At 59.5% G+C, this 23,400-nt stretch overlaps 2 protein-coding genes across 4 annotated transcripts; one reads left to right on the top strand and one right to left on the bottom strand.

Moving 5' to 3' along the window:
* The first annotated feature begins 310 nt into the window (after positions 1–310).
* LRP10 (LDL receptor related protein 10) lies at positions 311–23,072 on the top strand. The gene is given in 8 exon segments (XM_050918898.1): positions 311–1,047; positions 2,262–2,291; positions 2,669–2,807; positions 4,414–4,598; positions 18,442–19,282; positions 19,716–19,845; positions 20,483–20,938; positions 20,940–23,072. Coding segments are annotated over 8 exon segments (1,872 nt in total). The 5' UTR covers positions 311–998; the 3' UTR covers positions 20,982–23,072.
* Positions 4,605–17,510, bottom strand: LOC127031895 (uncharacterized). 3 transcript variants are annotated; one of them, XM_050918897.1, is made up of 7 exons: positions 14,581–14,695; positions 11,848–11,910; positions 8,210–8,390; positions 7,879–7,941; positions 7,452–7,695; positions 5,384–5,563; positions 4,605–4,787 (listed from the first exon to the last, which is right to left on the bottom strand). In XM_050918897.1, the coding sequence occupies exons 1-7, from the start codon at positions 14,667–14,669 to the stop codon at positions 4,693–4,695; spliced, it is 915 nt and encodes a 304-aa protein (XP_050774854.1). In that variant the 5' UTR covers positions 14,670–14,695; the 3' UTR covers positions 4,605–4,692. The 3 variants fall into 3 exon arrangements, 1 of the variants encoding a protein (XP_050774854.1); XR_007768595.1 differs by lacking the exons at positions 5,384–5,563; positions 7,452–7,695; positions 7,879–7,941; positions 11,848–11,910; positions 14,581–14,695 and adding exons at positions 5,717–5,769; positions 7,152–7,246; positions 7,848–7,878; positions 8,672–8,734 and having other exon boundaries at positions 8,178–8,390; XR_007768594.1 differs by lacking the exons at positions 4,605–4,787; positions 5,384–5,563; positions 7,452–7,695; ... (2 more) ...; positions 11,848–11,910; positions 14,581–14,695 and adding exons at positions 15,396–15,413; positions 16,760–17,319; positions 17,364–17,510.
* Positions 23,073–23,400: the final 328 nt, after the last annotated feature.

A 23,400-nucleotide genomic window follows, 5' to 3' on the forward strand; every position in this document is an offset into this window, starting at 1 on the left:
TAAAGGGCCGGTACCACAATTCTGGGACCCCCCCCCCCCCAATTAAAAAAACCAGGGCTCTTAAAGGGCCGGTGCCACAATTGTGGGACTCCACAATAGCAGGCTCTTAAAGGGCCGGTACTGCAGTTCCTGCCCCCCAGCCCCCCCGCAATGTTAGTTATGAACATTTCCAGCCACTGTTCAGGCGGCCACTAGGCGGCGCAGAGCAGGAGCCCGGAGTCCGTGTAAACAGGAAATGGAGCACAGTGGGAGCAGCGCCGCTCTGAGCCCCCCCAGCCAGGAGTCTCTTAAAGGCGCAGCAGCGCCCTGCCGGGGCGGGGGTGAGCACAGAGCCTTTGCCCAGGGCCCCTCCCGCTTGAACCCCGAGACCCAACGCCGCGAGGGGGAGGGGCGAGTTACAGGGCCAGGAGCCAGGGGCGTCATTGGCTATGGAGGAGGGGGGACAGCCCCCCCCCCCGGCTGCGCTACACTCTCCTGGCGACCGACACAGACGTGCCCCCCCGAACGGGGGCCCCTGGGCGCGGGCACGGGAGGGTTAAGGGGAGGTGCCCGAAGGGGGGGGGAGCACAGGGGCTCACGTGACCCGGAAAGTTCCAAGCCAGGAAGCGAAAGAAGGAAACAAAGTTACCAGCGAAGGAGACGCGCGAGGGGCGGGGGGTTCTAGGCTCGGGAGCGAAACGGACCGGGGGGGGGTTCTAGGCTCGGGAGCGAAACGGACCGGGGGGGGGGTCCTAGGCTCGGGAGCGAAACGGACCGGGGGGGGGCGGAAGGAGGGAAGGAACCAGCCCGGCTGTGGGAGGGGGTGAAGGACCGACCCCCCCACACGAATCCCCGCCCCCCCCCCGGGCGGAAGTCGGGGGATCGGGGCCCTCCAGAGCCGGGCGCGGGGAACTCGAGGGGCGCGGGAGATGTGCGGGTGCTAGGGGGGAGGGGAATCCGCCCAGCGACCCTCCCCCACCTCTGGGGGCAAAACGGAACCGGGACCCCCCACCCTGAAAATGTCACCGCTCGGGGCCGCCTGGATCCTGCTGCTTGGACTCGTCTGGGGTAAGAGATGCCGGCGCCCCTCACTCCCGATCCGCAGCCCCTGCCCCCCCTGCCCCCCCATCCTGCCGGTGCCCCTCACTCCCGACCCACAGCCCCTGCCCCCCCAGGCCTGCCGGTGCCCCTCACTCCCGACCCACAGCCCCTGCCCCCCCAGGCCTGCCGGTGCCCCTCACTCCCGACCCGCAGCCCCTGCCCCCCATCCTGCCGGTGCCCCTCACTCCCGATCCGCAGCCCCTGCCCCCCCTGCCCCCCCATCCTGCCGGTGCCCCTCACTCCCGACCCACAGCCCCTGCCCCCCCAGGCCTGCCGGTGCCCCTCACTCCCGACCCGCAGCCCCTGCCCCCCATCCTGCCGGTGCCCCTCACTCCCGACCCACAGCCCCTGCCCCCCATCCTGCCGGTGCCCCTCACTCCCGACCCACAGCCCCCTGCCCCCCATCCTGCCGGTGCCCCTCACTCCCGATCCGCAGCCCCTGCCCCCCCAGGCCTGCCGGTGCCCCTCACTCCCGACCTGCAGCCCCTGCCCCCCCAGGCCTGCCGGTGCCCCTCACTCCCGACCCGCAGCCCCCTGCCCCCCATCCTGCCGGTGCCCCTCACTCCCGATCCGCAGCCCCTGCCCCCCCAGGCCTGCCGGTGCCCCTCACTCCCGACCCGCAGCCCCTGCCCCCCATCCTGCCGGTGCCCCTCACTCCCGACCCGCAGCCCCCTGCCCCCCATCCTGCCGGTGCCCCTCACTCCCGATCCGCAGCCCCTGCCCCCCCAGGCCTGCCAGTGCCCCTCACTCCCGACCCGCAGCCCCTGCCCCCCCAGCCCTGCCGGTGCCCCTCACTCCCGACCCGCAGCCCCTGCCCCCCAGCCCTGCCGGTGCCCCTCACTCCCGACCCGCAGCCCCTGCCCCCCAGCCCTGCCGGTGCCCCTCACTCCCGATCCGCAGCCCCTGCCCCCCATCCTGCCGGTGCCCCTCACTCCCGACCCGCAGCCCCCTGCCAGCCCAGCCCTGCCCCCCCATCCTGCTGGTGCCCCTCACTCCCGATCCGCAGCCCCTGCCCCCCCAGGCCTGCCGGTGCCCCTCACTCCTGACCCACAGCCCCCTGCCAGCCCAGCCCCCCCCAGCCTTCCTGGTGCCCCTCACTCCCGACCTGCAGCCCCCTCCCCCCCAACCCTGCCCTGGGATCCCCACTTTTTCTTCTTATGCCAGTTTATTTCCCCCCCTAGAAGCTGCTTCCTACACTGAGAGAGACTCGGGTGAGTGTGGGGGGGTTGAGGCCGAGTGTGAGAGGAGGGTTCTCTGGGGTGGAGAGAGTGGGGGGGAGGACAACAGTTCGGGGACTGGTGCGGGGAGGGGGAAGGGATGGGATGGGGGGAGAGGGGGAAGGGGTGGGATGGGGGCAGGGGGGCCGGCAGGAGAGGGGGAAGTGCAGGGATTGGGGGGTGGGGGGCCCGCGGGAGAGGGGGAAGGGCAGGGTTGGGGGGCCGGGGGGCCGGCGGGAGAGGGGGAAGGGCGGGGTGGGGATTTGGGCTCTCGGGGTGGGGTAGCACTGTGCTTGGGGGGCTGGGTGTAGGGGAGGGGGACATGGAGGGGGTCCATCGCTGACCTCTGCATCCCCCCCGCTCCTCCCCAGCCACCTGCCGTGCACCCCTGGAGGTGCGGGGGGAGAGCCAGGGGGTGATTCGCAGCTTCCCCTCCCGGCACGGCCGCATCCTGCCCGGCAACTGCACCTGGGTCATCCTGGGGGGCCCTGAGGACGTGGTGACCATCAGGTGAGAGACCCCACATAGCCCTCTGCCCCCCACCTCCTGACCCCCCACCCCCTCAGTCCTCCCCAACTACTCCCTCTGCCCCCCACCTCCTGACTCCCCCCACCCCCTCAGTCCTCCTCTACCACCCCCTCTGCCCCCCCACCTCCTGACTCCCCCCACCCCCCTCAGTCCTCCTCTACCACTCCCTCTGCCCCCCACCTCCTGACCCCCCCACCCCCTCAGTCCTCCCCAACTACTCCCTCTGCCCCCCACCTCCTGACTCCCCACACCCCCTCAGTCCTCCTCTACCACCCCCTCTGCCCCCCACCTCCTGACCCCCCCACCCCCTCAGTCCTCCTCTACCACCCCTCTGCCTCCCACCTCCTGACTCCCCCCACCCCCTCAGTCCTCCTCTACCACCCCCTCTGCCCCCACCTCCTGACTCCCCCCACCCCCTCAGTCCTTCCCCGACCACCCCCTCTGCCCCCCACCTCCTGACCCCCCCACCCCCTCAGTCCTCCCCGACCACCCCTTCTGCCTCCCGCCTCCTGACTCCCCCCACCCCCTCAGTCCTCCTCTACCACCCCCTCTGCCCCCACTTCCTGACTCCCCCCACCCCCTCAGTCCTTCCCCGACCACCCCCTCTGCCCCCCATCTCCTGCCCCACCCCCTCAGTTCTCCCCGACCACCCCCTCTGCTCCCCACCTCCTGACCCCTCCACCCCCTCAGTCCTCCCCAACTATTCCCTCTGCCTCCCGCCTCCTGACTCCCCCCACCCCGTCAGTCCTCCTCGACCACCCCCTCTGCCCCCCACTTCATGACCCCCCCAACCCCTCAGTCCTCCCCAACTACTCCCTCTGCCTCCCGCCTCCTGATCCCCCCACCCCCTCAGTCCTCCTCTACCACCCCCTGTTCCCCCCGCATCCTAACCCCCCCACCCCCTCAGTCCTCCCCGACTACTCCCTCTACCTCCCGCCTCCTGATCCCCCACCCCCTCAGTCCTCCTCTACCACCCCCTCTGCCCCCTGCATGCTGACCCCTCCACCCCCTCAGTCCTCCCCGACCACCCCATCTGCCCCCCACCCCCTGACCCCTCCACCCCCTGAGTCCTCCCTGACCACCCCCTCTGCCCCCGCCTCCTGCCCCACCCCCACCCCACAGTCCTTCCCGACCACTCCCTCTGCCCCCCGCCTCCTGCCCCACCCTACCCCCACAGTCCTCCTCGACTACCCCCTCTGACCACTGCCTCCTGCCCCACCCCCACCTCCTCAGCCCTCCCTCACCACTGCCCCCTGCTCCACCCCCTCGGTCCTCCCCAACCACCCTCTCTGCCTCCCGCCTCCTGCCCCCCACCCCCTCAGTCCTCTCCTCACTCAACCAGCCACCACATTCTGCCCTATCCTGTCAACATCCTGCCCCTCCCCAGAGAAGAGCAAAACTAGTAATTATCCCAATTAACCTCCCTCCCCTCCCCCGCCTTCTGTCTGGAAGGGAGCCGGCAGCCCTTGGAGGGGAAAGGCCCCAGTCCCTGCCCCCCTGAGCCAGCCAGTCCCCGTCCTGGGGCCTGGTGGGAACCAACACCCCAGAGGGGACAGGCCCCGTGCCCATCCCCTGTCTCCTTTTACAGGTTTGAGCGGTTCCAGCTGGCATGTGGGGACGCCAAACTCTACGTGTGGGCTCACTCCTACCCCAACCAGGCCCTCTGTGGCACCCAGCTCCCCGCCCCCCTGGAATACAGGGGCACCAATGTCACCCTGAGCTACGGGCGCAGCTGGACGCTGGCAGAAGGATTCCAGCTCCGCTACAAGAGAGGTGGGGCCCGGCAGGAGAATGGGGCGGGGATTGCATCTCGGAGAGGGAGCACAAGTGGTCAGTCTGTCTCTCCACCCCACTGTGCCCCTTCCGCTCATCCATGTGCGACACAAACCAGCCATCCATCCATCCCCACCTGCCCAACCCAACCATCCATCCCACACAAACCAACCATCCATCCATCCCCACCTGCCAAACACAACCATCCATCCATCTTCACCGGATGTGACCCAGCCATCCATCCATCCCCACCTGCCAGACCCAATCAACCATCCATCTCCACTGGATGTGACTCGACCCAACCATCCATCCATACTCACCTGCCCAACCCAACTATCCATCCCACACAACCCAACCATCCATCCATCCCCACATGCCCGACCCAACCATCCATCCATCCATCCCCACCGGACATGACCCAACCATCCATCCATCTCCACCAGACGTAACCCATGCTTCCATCCATCCTCACACAACCCAAACATCCATCCATCCCCACATGCCAGACCCAACCATCCATCCATCCCCACAGGATGTAACCCAACCATCCATCCGTCTCCACAGCACGTGACCCAACCAACCATCCATCCCCACATGCCCGACCCCTCCATCCATCCATCCATCCCCACATGCCCGACCCCTCCATCCATCCATCCATCCCCACATGACCGACCCAACCATCCATCCATCCCCACCGGACATGACCCAACCATCCATCCATCCCCACACGACCCAACCATCCATCCATCCCCACATGCCCAACCCAACCATCTATCCCACACAACCCAACCATCCATCCATCCCCACATACCCAACCCACCCAACCATCCGTCTGCACAAGACGTGACCCAACCATCCATCCGTCTGCACAGGACGTAACCCCACCATCCATCCATCCCCACATGCCTGCCCCAACCATCCATCCATCCCCACTGGACATTGCCCAACCATCCATCCATCCCCACCTGCCCGGCCCAACCATCCATCCATCCATCCCCAACGGACATGACCCAACCATCCATTCCCACTGGACACAACCCAAACATCTATCCATCCCCACACAACCCAAACATCCATCCATCCCCACCTGCCTGACACAACCATCCCTCCATCTCCACCGGACATGACCCAACCATTCATCCATCCCCACCTGCCCGACCCAACCATCCATCTGTATCCACCGGACGTAACCAAACCATCCATCCATCCCCACATGCCCGACCCAACCATCTATCCCACACAACTCAACCATCCATCCATCCCCACATACCCAACCCACCCAACCATCCGTCTGCACAAGACGTGACCCAACCATCCATCCGTCTCCACAGGACGTAACTCCACCATCCATCCATCCCCACATGCCCGACCCAACCATCCATCCATCCCCACCAGACATGACCCAACCATCCATCCATCTCCACCAGACGTAACCCATGCTTCCATCAATCCCAACACAATCCAACCATCCATCCATCCCCACATGCCAGACCCAACCATCCATCCATCCCCACAGGATGTAACCCAACCATCCATCCGTCTCCACAGCACATGACCCAACCAACCATCCATCCCCACATGCCCGACCCCTCCATCCATCCATCCATCCCCACATGCCCGATCCAACCATCCATCCATCCCCACCGGACATGACCCAACCATCCATCCATCCCCACACGACCCAACCATCCATCCATCCCCACATGCCCGACCCAACCATCTATCCCACACAACTCAACCATCCATCCATCCCCACATACCCAACCCACCCAACCATCCGTCTGCACAAGACGTGACCCAACCATCCATCCGTCTCCACAGGACGTAACTCCACCATCCATCCATCCCCACATGCCCGACCCAACCATCCATCCATCCCCACCAGACATGACCCAACCATCCATCCATCTCCACCAGACGTAACCCATGCTTCCATCAATCCCAACACAATCCAACCATCCATCCATCCCCACATGCCAGACCCAACCATCCATCCATCCCCACAGGATGTAACCCAACCATCCATCCGTCTCCACAGCACATGACCCAACCAACCATCCATCCCCACATGCCCGACCCCTCCATCCATCCATCCATCCCCACATGCCCGATCCAACCATCCATCCATCCCCACCGGACATGACCCAACCATCCATCCATCCCCACACGACCCAACCATCCATCCATCCCCACATGCCCGACCCAACCATCTATCCCACACAACCCAACCATCCATCCATCACCACATACCCAACCCACCCAACCATCCGTCTGCACAAGACGTGACCCAACCATCCATCCGTCTGCACAGGACGTAACCCCACCATCCATCCATCCCCACATGCCTGCCCCAACCATCTATCCATCCCCACCGGACATTGCCCAACCATCCATCCATCCCCACCTGCCCGGCCCAACCATCCATCCATCCCCAACGGACACGACCCAACCATCCATTCCCACCGGACACGACCCAACCATCTATCCATCCCCACACAACCCAAACATCCATCCATCCCCACCTGCTTGACACAACCATCCCTCCATCTCCACTGGACATGACCCAACCATTCATCCATCCCCACCTGCCCGACCCAACCATCCATCTGTATCCACCGGACGTAACCAAACCATCCATCCATCCCCACCTGCCCGACCCAATCATCCATCCATCCCCACAAGACCCAACCATCCATCCATCCCCACATGCCCGACCCAACCATCTATCCCACACAACCCAACCATCCATCCATCCCCACATACCCAACCCACCCAACCATCCGTCTGCACAAGACGTGACCCAACCATCCTCCGTCTGCACAGTACGTAACCCCACTATCCATCCATCCCCACATGCCCGCCCCAACCATCCATCCATCCCCACAGGACATTGCCCAACCATCCATCCATCCCCACCTGCCCGGCCCAACCATCCATCCATCCCCAACGGACATGACCCAACCATCCATTCCCACCGGACACGACCCAACCATCTATCCATCCCCACGAAACCCAAACATCCATCCATCCCCACCTGCCTGACACAACCATCCCTCCATCTCCACCGGACATGACCCAACCATTCATCCATCCCCACCTGCCCAACCCAACCATCCATCTGTATCCACAGGACATAACGAAACCATCCATCCATCCCACCTCCTCGACACAACCATTCATCAATCTCCACCGTCCCGACCCAACCATCCATCCGTATCCACCGACCGTGACCCATCCATCCATCCCCACCTGCCCGACCCAACCATTCATCCATCCCCACCTGCCCAACCCAACCATCCATCTGTATCCACCGGACGTAACCAAACCATCCATCCATCCCCACCTGCCCGACCCAATCATCCATCCATCCCCACAAGACCCAACCATCCATCCATCCCCACATGCCCGACCCAACCATCTATCCCACACAACCCAACCATCCATCCATCCCCACATACCCAACCCACCCAACCATCCGTCTGCACAAGACGTGACCCAACCATCCTCCGTCTGCACAGTACGTAACCCCACTATCCATCCATCCCCACATGCCCGCCCCAACCATCCATCCATCCCCACAGGACATTGCCCAACCATCCATCCATCCCCACCTGCCCGGCCCAACCATCCATCCATCCCCAACGGACATGACCCAACCATCCATTCCCACCGGACACGACCCAACCATCTATCCATCCCCACGAAACCCAAACATCCATCCATCCCCACCTGCCTGACACAACCATCCCTCCATCTCCACCGGACATGACCCAACCATTCATCCATCCCCACCTGCCCAACCCAACCATCCATCTGTATCCACAGGACATAACGAAACCATCCATCCATCCCACCTCCTCGACACAACCATTCATCAATCTCCACCGTCCCGACCCAACCATCCATCCGTATCCACCGACCGTGACCCATCCATCCATCCCCACCTGCCCGACCCAACCATTCATCCATCCTCACCTGCCCGACATAACCATCCATCCGTATCCACAAGACGTAACCCAGCCATCCATCCGTCCCCACCTGCCCGACCCAAACATTCGTCCATCCATCCCCACCTGCCCAACCCAACCATCCATCCATCCCCACCGGACATGACCCAACCATCCATCCATCCCCACGCGACCCAACCATCCATCCGTCCCCACCTGCCCGACCCAAACATTCGTCCATCCATCCCCACCTTCCCAGCCCAACCCAACCATCCATCCATCCCCACACGACCCAACCATCCATCCATCCCCACACAAACCAACCATCCATCCATCCCCACCTGCCTGACCCAACAATCCATCCATCTCCACCGGAAGTGACCTAACATCCATCCATCCCCACCTGCCCGACCCAACCATCCATCCGTCTCCACCAGACGTGACCCAACCATCCGTCTCCACCAGACGTGACCAACCATCCATCCATCCCCACATACCCGACCCCACCATCCATCCCTAGCGGACATGACCCAACCATCCATCCATTCCCACATGCCCGACCCAATCATCCATCCATCTCCACCAGACGTGACCAGACCATCCATCCATCTCCACCAGACGTGACCCATCTTTCCATCCATCCCCACACAACCCAACCATCCATCCATCCCCACATGCCAGACCCAACCATCCATCCATCCCCACAGGATGTGACCCAACCATCCATCCGTCTCCACAGCACGTGACTCAACCATCCATCAATCCCCACATGCCCGACCCAACCATCCATCCATCCCCACCGGACATGACCCAACCATCCATCCATCCCCACACGACCCAACCATCCATCCATCCCCACATGCCCGACCCAACCATCCCACACAACCCAACCATCCATCCATCCCCACATACCCAACCCACCCATCCATCTGTCTCCACAGGACGTGATCCAACCATCCATCCGTCTGCACAGGACGTAACCCCACCATCCATCCATCCCCACATGCCCGCCCCAGCCATCCATCCATCCATCCCCACCGGACATGGCCCAACCATCCATCCATCTCCACCTGCCCGGCCCAACCATCCATCCATCCCCACCAGCCATGACCCAACCATCCATCCATCTCTACCAGACGTAACCCATCCTTCCATCCATCTCCACACAACCCAAGCATCCATCCATCCCCACATGCCCGCCCCAACCATCCATCCATCCCCACCAGCCATGACCCAACCATCCATCCATCTCTACCAGACGTAACCCATCCTTCCATCCATCTCCACACAACTCAAGCATCCCTCCATCCCCACATGCCTGACCCAACCATCCCTCCATCCCCACAGGACGTGACCCAACCATCCATCCATCCCCACATGCCCGACCCAACCATCCATCTATCCCCACCGGACATAGCCCAACCATCCATCCATCCCCACCTGCCCACACAACCATCTATCCATCCTCACCTGCCCAACCCAATGATCCATCCCCACCGGACATGACACAAACATCCATCCATCCCCACCGGACATGTACCCAACCATCCATCCATCCCCACACAACCCAACTATCCATCCATGCCCACCAGACATGAACCAACCATCCATCCATCTCTACCAGATGTGACCCATCCTTCCATCCATCCCCACACAACTCAACCATCCATCCATCCCCACATGCCCGACCGAACCATTCATCCATCCCCACTGGACATGACCCAACCATTCATTCATCCCCACAGGACATGACCCAACCATCCGTCCGTCTCCACAGGACGTGAACCAACCATCCATCCATCCCCACATGCCCGACCCAACCATCCATCCATCCTCACCAGACATGGCCCAACCATCCATCCATCCTCACCAGACATGGCCCAACCATCCATCCATCCCCACCAGACACGACCCAATCATCCATCCCAACACGACCCAACCATCCATCCATCCCCACCTGCTCGACCCAACGAACCATCCATCTATCCCCACACAACCCAGCCATCCGTCCATCCCCACCTGCCTCACCCAACCATCCATCCATCCCCACCGCACATGACCCAGCCATCCATCCATCCCCACCAGACGTGACCCAACCATCCATCCATCCCCACCTGCCTGACCAAACACAACCATCCATCCCCACCTGACATAACCCAAACATCTGTCCATCCATCCCCACACAACTCGACCCAATCATCCATCCATTCCTACATGTCCCGACCGAACCATCCATCCCCACACAACCTGACACAACCATCCATCCATCCCCACTTGCCCGACCCAACCATCCATCCATCCCCACTTGCCCGACTCACCATCCATCCATCCCCACCTGCCCGACCAAACCATCCATCCGTCTCCACCAGACATGACCCAACCATCCATCCGTCTCCACTGGACATGACCCATCCATCCATCCATCCTCACATGTCTGACCCAACCATTCATCCCCACCGGACGTGACCCAAGCATCCATCCATTCCCACACAACCCAACCATCCATCCGTCCCCACAGGATGTGACCCAACCATCCATCCGTCCCCACAGGATGTGACCCAACCATCCATCCGTCCCCACAGGACGTGACCCAACCATCCATCCATCCCCACAGGACATGGACCAACCATCCATCCATCCCCACCTGCCCACCTAACCATCTATCCATCCCCTCCTGCCCAACCGAATGATCCATCCCCACCGGACATATACCCAACCATCCATCCATCCACACACAACCCAACCATCCATCCATCCCCACCAGACGTGACCCAACCATCCATCCATCTCTACCAGATGTGACCCATCCTTCCATCCATCCCCACACAACCCAACCATCCATACATCCCCAAATGGCCGACCGAACCATTCATCCATCCCCACTGGACATGACCCAACCATCCATCCATCCTCACATACCTGACCCAACCATCCATCCATCCCCACATGCCAGACCCAACCATCCATCCATCTCCACCGGACATGACCCACCATCCATCCTCACCGGACATGACCCAACCATCCATCCCCACACAACCCAACCATCCATCCATCCCCACATGCCCGACCCAACCATCCATCCATCCCCACATGCCCGACCCAACCATCCATCCATCCCCACCGGACATGACCCAACCATCCATCCATCCCCACACAACCCAACCATCCATCCATCTCCACCTGCCTGACCCAAACATCCATCCATTCTCACCTTCCTGACCCAACCATCCATCCGTCTCCGCCGGACGTGACCCAACTATCCATCCATCACCTGTCCGACCCAACCATCCATCCATCCGCACCTCCCCAACCCAACCATCCATCCGTCCCCACCGAACATCACCCAACCATCCATCCATCCCCACCTGCCCTACCAAACCATCCATCTGTCTCTACCAGACGTGACCCAACCATCCATCCATCTCCACTGGTTGGGAGCCATCTATCCATCCATCCGTCCCCACATGCCCGACCCAACCATCCCTCGATCCCCACAGGACGTGACCCAACCATACATCCATCCCCACATGCCCGACCCAACCATCCATCTATCCCCACTGGACATAGCCCAACCATCCATCCATCCCCACCTGCCCACACAACCATCTATCCATCCTCACCTGCCCAACCCAATGATCCATCCCCACCGGACATGACCCAAACATCCATCCATCCCCACCGGACATGTACCCAACCATCCATCCATCCCCACACAACCCAACTATCCATCCATGCCCACCAGACATGAACCAACCATCCATCCATCTCTACCAGATGTGACCCATCCTTCCATCCATCCCCACACAACTCAACCATCCATCCATCCCCACTTGCCCGACCCAACCATCCATCCATCCCCACTTGCCCGACTCACCATCCATCCATCCCCACCTGCCCGACCAAACCATCCATCCGTCTCCACCAGACATGACCCAACCATCCATCCGTCTCCACTGGACATGACCCATCCATCCATCCATCCTCACATGTCTGACCCAACCATTCATCCCCACCGGACGTGACCCAAGCATCCATCCATTCCCACACAACCCAACCATCCATCCGTCCCCACAGGATGTGACCCAACCATCCATCCGTCCCCACAGGATGTGACCCAACCATCCATCCGTCCCCACAGGACGTGACCCAACCATCCATCCATCCCCACAGGACATGGACCAACCATCCATCCATCCCCACCTGCCCACCTAACCATCTATCCATCCCCTCCTGCCCAACCGAATGATCCATCCCCACCGGACATATACCCAACCATCCATCCATCCACACACAACCCAACCATCCATCCATCCCCACCAGACGTGACCCAACCATCCATCCATCTCTACCAGATGTGACCCATCCTTCCATCCATCCCCACACAACCCAACCATCCATACATCCCCAAATGGCCGACCGAACCATTCATCCATCCCCACTGGACATGACCCAACCATCCATCCATCCTCACATACCTGACCCAACCATCCATCCATCCCCACATGCCAGACCCAACCATCCATCCATCTCCACCGGACATGACCCACCATCCATCCTCACCGGACATGACCCAACCATCCATCCCCACACAACCCAACCATCCATCCATCCCCACATGCCCGACCCAACCATCCATCCATCCCCACATGCCCGACCCAACCATCCATCCATCCCCACCGGACATGACCCAACCATCCATCCATCCCCACACAACCCAACCATCCATCCATCTCCACCTGCCTGACCCAAACATCCATCCATTCTCACCTTCCTGACCCAACCATCCATCCGTCTCCGCCGGACGTGACCCAACTATCCATCCATCACCTGTCCGACCCAACCATCCATCCATCCGCACCTCCCCAACCCAACCATCCATCCGTCCCCACCGAACATCACCCAACCATCCATCCATCCCCACCTGCCCTACCAAACCATCCATCTGTCTCTACCAGACGTGACCCAACCATCCATCCATCTCCACTGGTTGGGAGCCATCTATCCATCCATCCGTCCCCACATGCCCGACCCAACCATCCCTCGATCCCCACAGGACGTGACCCAACCATACATCCATCCCCACATGCCCGACCCAACCATCCATCTATCCCCACTGGACATAGCCCAACCATCCATCCATCCCCACCTGCCCACACAACCATCTATCCATCCTCACCTGCCCAACCCAATGATCCATCCCCACCGGACATGACCCAAACATCCATCCATCCCCACCGGACATGTACCCAACCATCCATCCATCCCCACACAACCCAACTATCCATCCATGCCCACCAGACATGAACCAACCATCCATCCATCTCTACCAGATGTGACCCATCCTTCCATCCATCCCCACACAACTCAACCATCCATCCATCCCCACATGCCCGACCGAACCATTCATCCATCCCCACTGGACATGACCCAACCATTCATTCATCCCCACAGGACATGACCCAACCATCCGTCCGTCTCCACAGGGCGTGAACCAACCATCCATCCATCCCCACATGCCCGACCCAACCATCCATCCATCCCCACCAGACATGGCCCAACCATCCATCCATCCCCACCAGACACGACCCAACCATCCATCCCAACACGACCCAACCATCCATCCATCCCCACCTGCTCGACCCAACGAACCATCCATCCATCCCTACACAACCCAGCCATCCGTCCATCCCCACCTGCCTGATCCAACCATCCATCCATCCCCACCGCACATGACCCAACCATCCATCCATCCCCACCGGACGTGACCCAACCATCCATCCATCTCCACCTGCCTGACCGAACACAACCATCCATCCCCATCTGACATAACCCAAACATCCGTCCATCCATCCCCACACAACACAACTATCCATCCATCCCCACACAACCCGACCTAATCATCCATCCATTCCCACATGTCCCGACCGAACCATCCATCCCCACACAACCCGACTCAACCATCCATCCATGCCCACTTGCCCGACCCAACCATCCATCCATCCCCAATTCCCGACTCACCATCCATCCATCCCCACCTGCCCGACCAAACTATCCATCCGTCTCCACCAGACATGACCCAACCATCCATCCGTCTCCACTGGACATGATCCATCCATCCATCCATCCTCACATGCCCGACCCAACCATTCATCCCCACCGGACGTGACCCAAGCATCCATCCATTCCCACACAACCCAACCATCCATCCATCCCCACCAGACATGGCCCTACCATCCATCCATCCCCACCGGACACGACCCAACCATCCATCCGTCCCCACATGCCTAACCCAACTATCCATCCCCAGCGGACATCGCTGAACCATCCATCTGTCCCCCACAACCCAACAATCCATCCATCACCACATGCCCGACCCAACCATCCATCTCCACAGGACATGACCCAACCATCCATCCATCTCCACTAGACGTGACCCAACCATCCATCCATCCCCACTGCACGTGACCTAACCATCCGTCCATCTCCACCGGAAGTGACCAGACCCAACCATCCATCCATCCCCACCGGACATGACCCAACCATCCATCCATCCCCACCGGACACGACCCAACTAACCATCCATCCCCACCGGACACGACCCAACCATCCATCCATCCCTACCTGCCCGACCCAACCAACCATCCGTCCATCCCCACCTGCAGGACCCAACCATCCATCCCCACCTGCAGAACCCAACCATCCATCCCCACCTGCTCGCCCAACCATCCATCTATCCCCACCTTCCCTACCCAACCAACCATCCATTTCCATCCATCTCCACCAGACATGATCCAACCATCCATCCATCTCCACATGCCCGACCAAACCATCCATCCCCACCAGACATGGCCCAACCATCCATCCCCACCTGCCCGACCCAACTATCCATCCATCCCCACACAACCCAACCATCCATCCATTTCCACATGACCCAGTCCAACCATCCATCCCCACACGACCCAACCCAACCATCCCCACCGGATGTGACCCAACCATCCATCCATCCCCAGCTGCTCGACTATCCATCCATCCCCACCGTACGTGACCCAACCATCCATCCATCCCCACCTGCCTGACCCAACCATCCATCTATTTCCGTGCATCTACACCAGACATGACCCAACCATCCATCCATCCCCACCTGCCTGACCCAACCATCCATCTATTTCCGTGCATGTCCACCAGACATGACCCAACCATCCATCCATCCCCACCTGCCTGACCCAACCATCCATCTATTTCCGTGCATGTCCACCAGACATGACCCAACCATCCATCCATCCCCACCTGCCTGACCCAACCATCCACCTCCATTCAACACGACCCAACAATCCACCTCCACCCAATGCGACTCAACCATCCCTTCATCTCCACCGAACACGACCCAACCATCCATCCATCTCCACCGGACACGACCCAACCATCTATCCACACAACCCAACACAATCATCCATCCATCCCCATCAGATATGACCCAATCATCCATCCATCCCCACACAACCCAACATCCATCCATCCCCACATGCCCAACCCAACCATCCATCCCCACCAGACATGGCCCAACCATCCATCCCCACCTGCCCGGCCCAACCATCCATCCATCCCCACACGACCCAACCCAACCATCCATCCATCCCCACCGGATGTGACCCAACCATCCATCCATTTCCACATGGCGCGGCCCAACCATCCATCCCCACATGACCCAACCCAACCATCCATCCATCCCCACCGGATGTGACCCAACCATCCATCTATCCCCATCTGCCCGACCCATCCATCCATCCCCACCGGACATGGCCAACTATCCGTCCATCCCCACTGGACGTGACCCAACCATCTGTCCATCCATCCCCACACAACCTAACCCAATCATCCATCCATTCCCACATGTCCCGACCGAACCATCCATCCCCACACAACCCGACTCAACCATCCATCCATCTCCACCTGCCAGACCCAACCATCCATCCCCATACAGCCCAATCCAATCATCCATCCATCCCCAGACAACCCGACCCCACCGTCCATCCATCTCCACCTGCCCGACCAAACCATCCATCCGTCTCCACCAGACGTGACCCAACCATCTATCCGTCTCCACTGGACGTGACCCATCTATCCTCACATGCCTGACCCAACCATCCATCCCCACCGGATGTGACCCAAGCATCCATCCATCCCCACACAATCCAACCATCCATTCATCCCCACCTGCCTGACCGAACCATCCATCCGTCTCCACCGGACGTGACCCAACCATCCATCCATCCCCACATGCCTGACCCAACCATCCATCCATTTCCATCCATCTCCACCAGACGTGACCCAACCATCCATCCGTCTCCACTGGACATGACCCATCTATCCATCTATCCTCACATGCCCGACCCAACCATCCATCCCCACCGGACGTGACCCAAGCATCCATCCATCCCCACACAATCCAACCATCCATTCATCCCCACCTGCCTGACCGAACCATCCATCCATCTCCACCGGACGTGACCCAACCATCCATCCATCCCCACATGCCTGACCCAACTATCCATCCCCAGTGGACATGGCCGAACCATCCATCCATCCCCACACAACCCATCCATCCATCCATCCCCTCCTGCCCAACCCAACCATCCATCCATCCCCACCAGACATGACCCAACCATCCATCAATACCCAACGGACATGACCCAGCCATCCATCCATCCCCACCTGCCCGACCCAACCAACCATCCATTCATCCCCACACAACCCAACCATCCGTCCATCTCCACCTGCAGGACCCAACCACCTGCAGGACCCAACCGTCCATCCCCACCTGCAGGACCCAACCGTCCATCCCCACCTGCAGGACCCAACCATCCATCCCCACCTGCTCGACCCAACCATCCATCCATTTCCATCCATCTCCACCAGACATGACCCAACCATCCATCCATCTCCACCAGACATGACCCAACCATCCATCTATTTCCATCCATCTCCACCAGACATTACCCAACCATCCATCCATCCCCACCTGTCCGAACCAACCATCCATGAATCTCCACCTGCCCGACCCAACCATCCATCCGCACAACCCATCCCAACCATCCATCCATCCCCACCCAACGTGACCCAACCATCCATCCATCCCCACCTGATGTGACCCAACCATCCATCCATCCCTACGTGACCCAACCAACCATTCATCCATCCCCACCTGCCTGACCCAACCATCCATCCACCCCCACACAACCCAACCATCCGTCAGTCCATCCAGCCCCACACAACGCAACTGTCTGTCCATCCCCCACACAACCCAACTATCCATCCCCACACAACCCAACCCAACCATCCATCCCTCTCCATATGACCCAACCATCCTGTGACATTATTGACATGAACTGTGACCATAAAGATTATTGTTGCAACCAAGGTCCTAGGGTTGCACCAAATCTTGTACAAAGGAGGTCTATGGGAAGGTTGTAATTTGCTAGTTATGATTGTGCTTTCTCTAAGTGTGTGTCATTTTTGCATTTGAAGTTATGAATGTTGGCTCTGTACTTGTATCTCAATGTGTTTTGATTCTAAGTAGCCCCAGTGAAGCATGTGGTCAGTTTCCTGAGAAAGGACTATTCTCAGTAAGTGCCCAGACAAGAAACACTTAACCGACAATGGACTGTAGGAGACGCCAATCCACATCTGAGCTTTTCTGGGAACGTTCAAACTAACATGTAAACGATGGTATCGGCCTGAAAAAAGCTGAATCATTCATGGACATGTGACCTGCCCAGGTGGCTACAAACTCCATCTTGTTGCTGTGATTTTGCACAGAAGAACAAAAGTTTTTTTTCCTCACAAGTGGGAGAATATAAAAGGCCTGTCCCTGTCTCACTCTCTTTCTCTCATCCCAGCAGGTCCCCTCCTCTCTGCCTCACCTCCATCTTGTAACCTGACACTGGATGATTTCTATGGTGTCTTCTCCCCACCTGCCTGGCCTGGGGTTCCCGCTGGAGCCCTCATCCGGTGCCGCTGGGCCCTGGACCCCCACGACAGCCGCCCCCTCACTGTGCTCTTCACCACGCTGGACCTGGCTCCGACCGACTCCCTAGAGGTCTACGAGGATCACCCAGACCTGTCGGCCGAGCCGCGGCTGCTGCGGCGCGTGGATGCAGCCAGCAACGGGCAGCCAGTGGCGGTGGAGTCACCCACCAGCCGAGCATGGGTGGCCTGGCAGGGCCTGCAGGGCCGTGGCTTCAATGCCACCTACCATGTGCGTGGGTTCTGCGTGCCCTGGCAGCGGCCCTGCGGCCGGGGGGATGAGGCCCGGTGCTATGGTGAGGCGGAGCGCTGCGATGGCATCTGGCACTGCCCAGACGGGGCGGACGAGGAGCACTGCCCAGGCTGCCCGGAAGGGAGCTTCCCCTGCCACGATGGCGCCGGGGGCCCCTGCTACGCACCCGCTGACCGCTGCAACTACCAGACGCTGTGCCCGGATGGGGCGGACGAGCGGGGCTGCTGGCGCTGCCAGCCCGGCAACTTCCGCTGCGGGGACGGGCGCTGCGTCTACGAGGCCTGGCGCTGCGACGGGCAGCCCGACTGTGCTGATGCCTCCGACGAGGCCTCCTGCCCCTACACTCTGCCCCGCAAGGTGGTGGCAGCCGCGGCCATCGGCAGCCTGGTCTGTGGCCTCCTGCTGGTCATTGCGCTGGGCTGCACCTGCCGCCTCTACGCCGTGCGCAGCCGGGAGTACAGGTGGGGTGGGGCCCTGGGGTGGGGCGGGGCTAGGAGATGGGTGGGGCCCTGGGTGGGGGTGGGGCTAGTTGATGGGTGGGGCGGGGCTATGGGGCGGGGCCTCGCCTGCCAGGTCTATGCTGTGTGCAGTCAGGTGGGGGTGGGGCCCTGGGTGGAGGTGGGGCTAGGAGATGGGTGGGGGTAGGGCTATGGGGTGAGGGGGGGCTATGAGATGGGTGGGGCTATGGACAACAGACCAGGCTGTAGGGGCAGAGTGTGGGGCTATAGGATGGGGTGGATGGGGGTGGAGCTATCAGGTGGATGGGATGGGGCTATGGGGAGAGGTGGGATTGGGGCAGATGAACCCAGGGCTGTGGGGGGTTGGGTTTGTGGGGAAGGGGGGCTGGGGGGAAAAGCCCAGCGGTCACCATCTCATGCTCTCCCCCCCCCCCAGCCTCTTCGCCCCCCTGTCCCGCAGCGATGCCCAGCTGGTCCGGCAGGAGGCGCCACCGTCCTACGGGCAGCTCATTGCACAGGGGCTGGTCCCACCCCTCGAGGACTTCCCCACCGAAAGCCCCGGGCAGGTGAGACGCATCCACCCTGCACCCCACTGAGCCCCCCCACTGCAGCCACCACAGCCCTGGCTCCACGGAGAGCCCACACCCTGAGCCCCACTGAGCGACCCACCTGCCCTGAGTCAAGGAGTGGTGACCCCCTCCCCACAGAGAGCCTGGGGCCCATGGCAGCCCCTGAGCCCCACGCTGGGTCCCCGAGCTGGGGAGCCCCTCCCCACAGCCCCCCCAGAGAGCCTGGGGCCCATGGCAGCCCCTGAGCCCCACGCTGGGTCCCTGAGTTGGGGACCCCCCTCCCCACAGCCCCCCCAGAGAGCCTGGGGCCCATGGCAGCCCCTGAGCCCCACGCTGGGTCCCTGAGTTGGGGACCCCCCTCCCCACAGCCCCCCCAGAGAGCCTGGGGCCCATGGCAGCCCCTGAGCCCCACGCTGTGTCCCCGAGCTGGGGACCCCCTCCCCACAGCCCCTCCAGAGAGCCTGGGGCCCATGGCAGCCCCTGAGCCCCACGCTGGGTCCCCGAGCTGGGGAGCCCCTCCCCACAGCCCCCCCAGAGAGCCTGGGGCCCATGGCAGCCCCTGAGCCCCACGCTGGGTCCCCGAGCTGGGGACCCCCTCCCGCTGATGCTGACCCCCTGCCCCCTCTCGTTGTAGACGTCGCTTTTGGGGAATCTACGGTCTCTGCTCCATCTGCTCCAGCACGAGCCGGTGGGGGGGCGCCGGGCCCGCCGCCCCCCCCGCCCCCTGCGCCGCCTGCTGCGCCGCCTACGCCGCTGGGGGCTGCTGCCCCGCTCCGCCCCTGCCGCCCGCCCCCCTGCCGCCCCCCCAGCCCAGCCCCTGCCGGACGCTACCAACCAGGAGGAAGGGGGAGCAGCCGGTGGGCCCGATGAGGCCCCGCCCCTGCCGCAGAAAGTCCCGCCCCCTGGGCCAGAGCCCCCCACGGCCCTGCCCCCCACGGGCCCCCAGCGGCTGCCCAGGGGGGTAATGGGGGCCCTCCGCGGGTGCCTCTTCTCCTCTCCCGAGGGCCGTGGGGAGCCCCCTAACCTGCCCCCCTCCCCCGAGGGGGAGGACGACGTGCTGCTACTGCCCCTCGCTGAGTCCCGGCCCTCCCCCCCCCGCCGAGGCCCTGGACGACGAGCCCCTCCTCCCCTGAGCGCCCCCCGCCAGCCCCATTGCCTTTAAGAACCCAGCAGCCAACGGGGAGAGTGGTTAAGGCAGCTGGGGTGGCCATATTTGTGTGGCAGTCAAAAAAGGCTCTTAAAGGGATGTGCCCTTGAGACGTCTTTGCATGGCTGTTCTGAAAAAGATCTTCAGGGTGCTGGAGCCCTGTTAGAGGAGGGAGGAAGTGGCCGTTAGATCAGACTCTGAGGCGATGGCTCAGCTGCCCATCGCTTTTCTCTTCTAGGAGTTTAAACTTTCTGTGATCAATTCTCTTTTCACCCCTGGGGTAGAAAAAGGAACCTTTGCACGGTTCTTTTTGCAGTACCTGATAAATGAAGCTTTACGGTAAGCAAAGCTTTTGTGTGTGGAGGTTAAAAAAAAGGTCTTTTAAAGGCAATGGGCAAAATCAGCAACATTTAATCCCTGTTTGCTAAAATGTGGTTCTGAGTGAAACAAAAAAATGAGAAATTGAGAGAAAATGAATATGTGAGTTTATGTGGCTGGGATTCTCCATGCAAAATATTTGCATGGCTGTCAAAAAAGAAAAATTTTAAAGGTAATGACCATTTTACCTCCTCACAAGATTGTTTTAAATGATTGTTTTTTAAAAATATGACTTAAAAGAGACAATGTGCGTCTGTATTCGGCTGACAAATCCAGCCGTGTTTCTGAATGACAAAAGAGATACGGGGCAGGTAAATATACACAAATCTAGATATATATTCTTAAAGGCAATGACTAAATCTGAAAGATTGTCAGCCGTTTTGGATAGTTTTTTAATATATATGTTTCAGTTTTGTAAAGAAGGTGAGAAATAAGACTAAAAGAAACGTGTGTGTCAATGGATGGGAGAAATTAACATGAGTCTTGGCACCAAATACTTGTATTTAAACTGATTTTTAAAGGCAATGGCAAAAGCATTTAACCAGCTACCACGAGAGAGTTTTTTTTTTTGTAGTTATGTTTTTAAACGCAATATCGGAAGCCGAGTTTTCACAAGTTCCACAGCCAGAAAAGCTGGACTTGATTCTCAGTCCAGACTCTTTGTGTTGCTGGGTTGGTTTGTTTGTCTGATTGTTTTAGAAAGCTTCTTAAAGGCAAAGTTTGGATCAGAAAAAAAGACACCAACTTTTTGGAGTGAAGTTTTATTCGGTTTGCTTGTTCACTTGTTTGTTCTGTACAACAGTATTTGAAGGCGAGGAACTAGGGAGAAAATCAAGTTGCAAATCTGTGCCCCAGAAACTTGAGGTGGGGAGTGTCAGTGCAAAGTATTTGCCTGGCCATTAATAAATAAAATAAATACAAGAAACAAGTGGGTTTATCTGTACCCAAAATAAATAAAAATCAGCCCTGACTCACTATACAGCTCACTTGCGAAATACAGCGGTGAGACTGAAACATTTAACCAGCTTTGGTAGAGAACTGTGTAAAGCAGAAAATAGACGATAAGTTGGTGCATCAGTGTATGCAACAGAAGAGACGCAGTGCAACAATTTGTGTGGCAGACAAAAAAAAAAATACTCTTAAGGGTAATGGCCAGGTGGCGAAAATTTAACCAGGTTTTTCTGAAGAACTTGTTTTATTTAAAAATGAGAAATAGCTGGAAAATAAGATTATAAATCTACATAGCTGCAAAATTAGAATCCTGGCTGTAAAACATTTACGAGGCAGACAATAAATCAAATATTAAAGGCAATGGCCAAAATGGAAAATTGTTACTGGCTTGTTCGTCCATAATTTTGTAAAAAGAGAGAGACAGTAAATTTCATCATCTGCCTACGTAAAAATAATACGACAATTCACACTGCACAATATTGTGACAGTCAAAAAATACAAGGTCCTTAAAGGCAATGGCCAGGTGGAAAATTGGAGCCATCTCTTGTGTAGCGACTTCTCTCGGTATGTCGGAACCGGCGGGTTTTCCAGGCCGGCGCTTTGACGGCAGGTCGAGGATCATGATTCTTTTGGTATATTTGCCCTGGGGGCTCCAGCCCAATCAGATTTCTTCTTAGAATTTTGTCTATTCTTCTCTGTTCAAATTATTGGTAAGAATTCAAGAAAAAATACATTTAACAAGAAAACATTGTGATGCTTTTCCCTCCCCCGTGAGCAGACTAACAGGCATTTCATGAGCGAGAACCCGCCAGGGGGAGTGACAGTGTAAGAGCCTTCTACTGCTGCTAACTAGGAGAGCACCCCCTGTAGAGAAACGGCAGCCGTGGCAGCTGTGGTGGCCCTGCGTGCAGCTCCTGCTCCTACCTGCACCCATCTATCCCATTACAGCCGCTGTCTGCCTATCCCCACCCACCCCCTCTGTCTATCCCCATCCACCCCCTCTATCTATCTATCTATCCCCACACACCCCGTCTATCTATCCCCATCCACCCCCTCTATCTATCCCCATCCCCCCT

This window comes from Gopherus flavomarginatus, chromosome 11 (genome assembly GCF_025201925.1).
Source record: "Gopherus flavomarginatus isolate rGopFla2 chromosome 11, rGopFla2.mat.asm, whole genome shotgun sequence".
NCBI lineage: Eukaryota > Metazoa > Chordata > Testudines > Testudinidae > Gopherus > Gopherus flavomarginatus.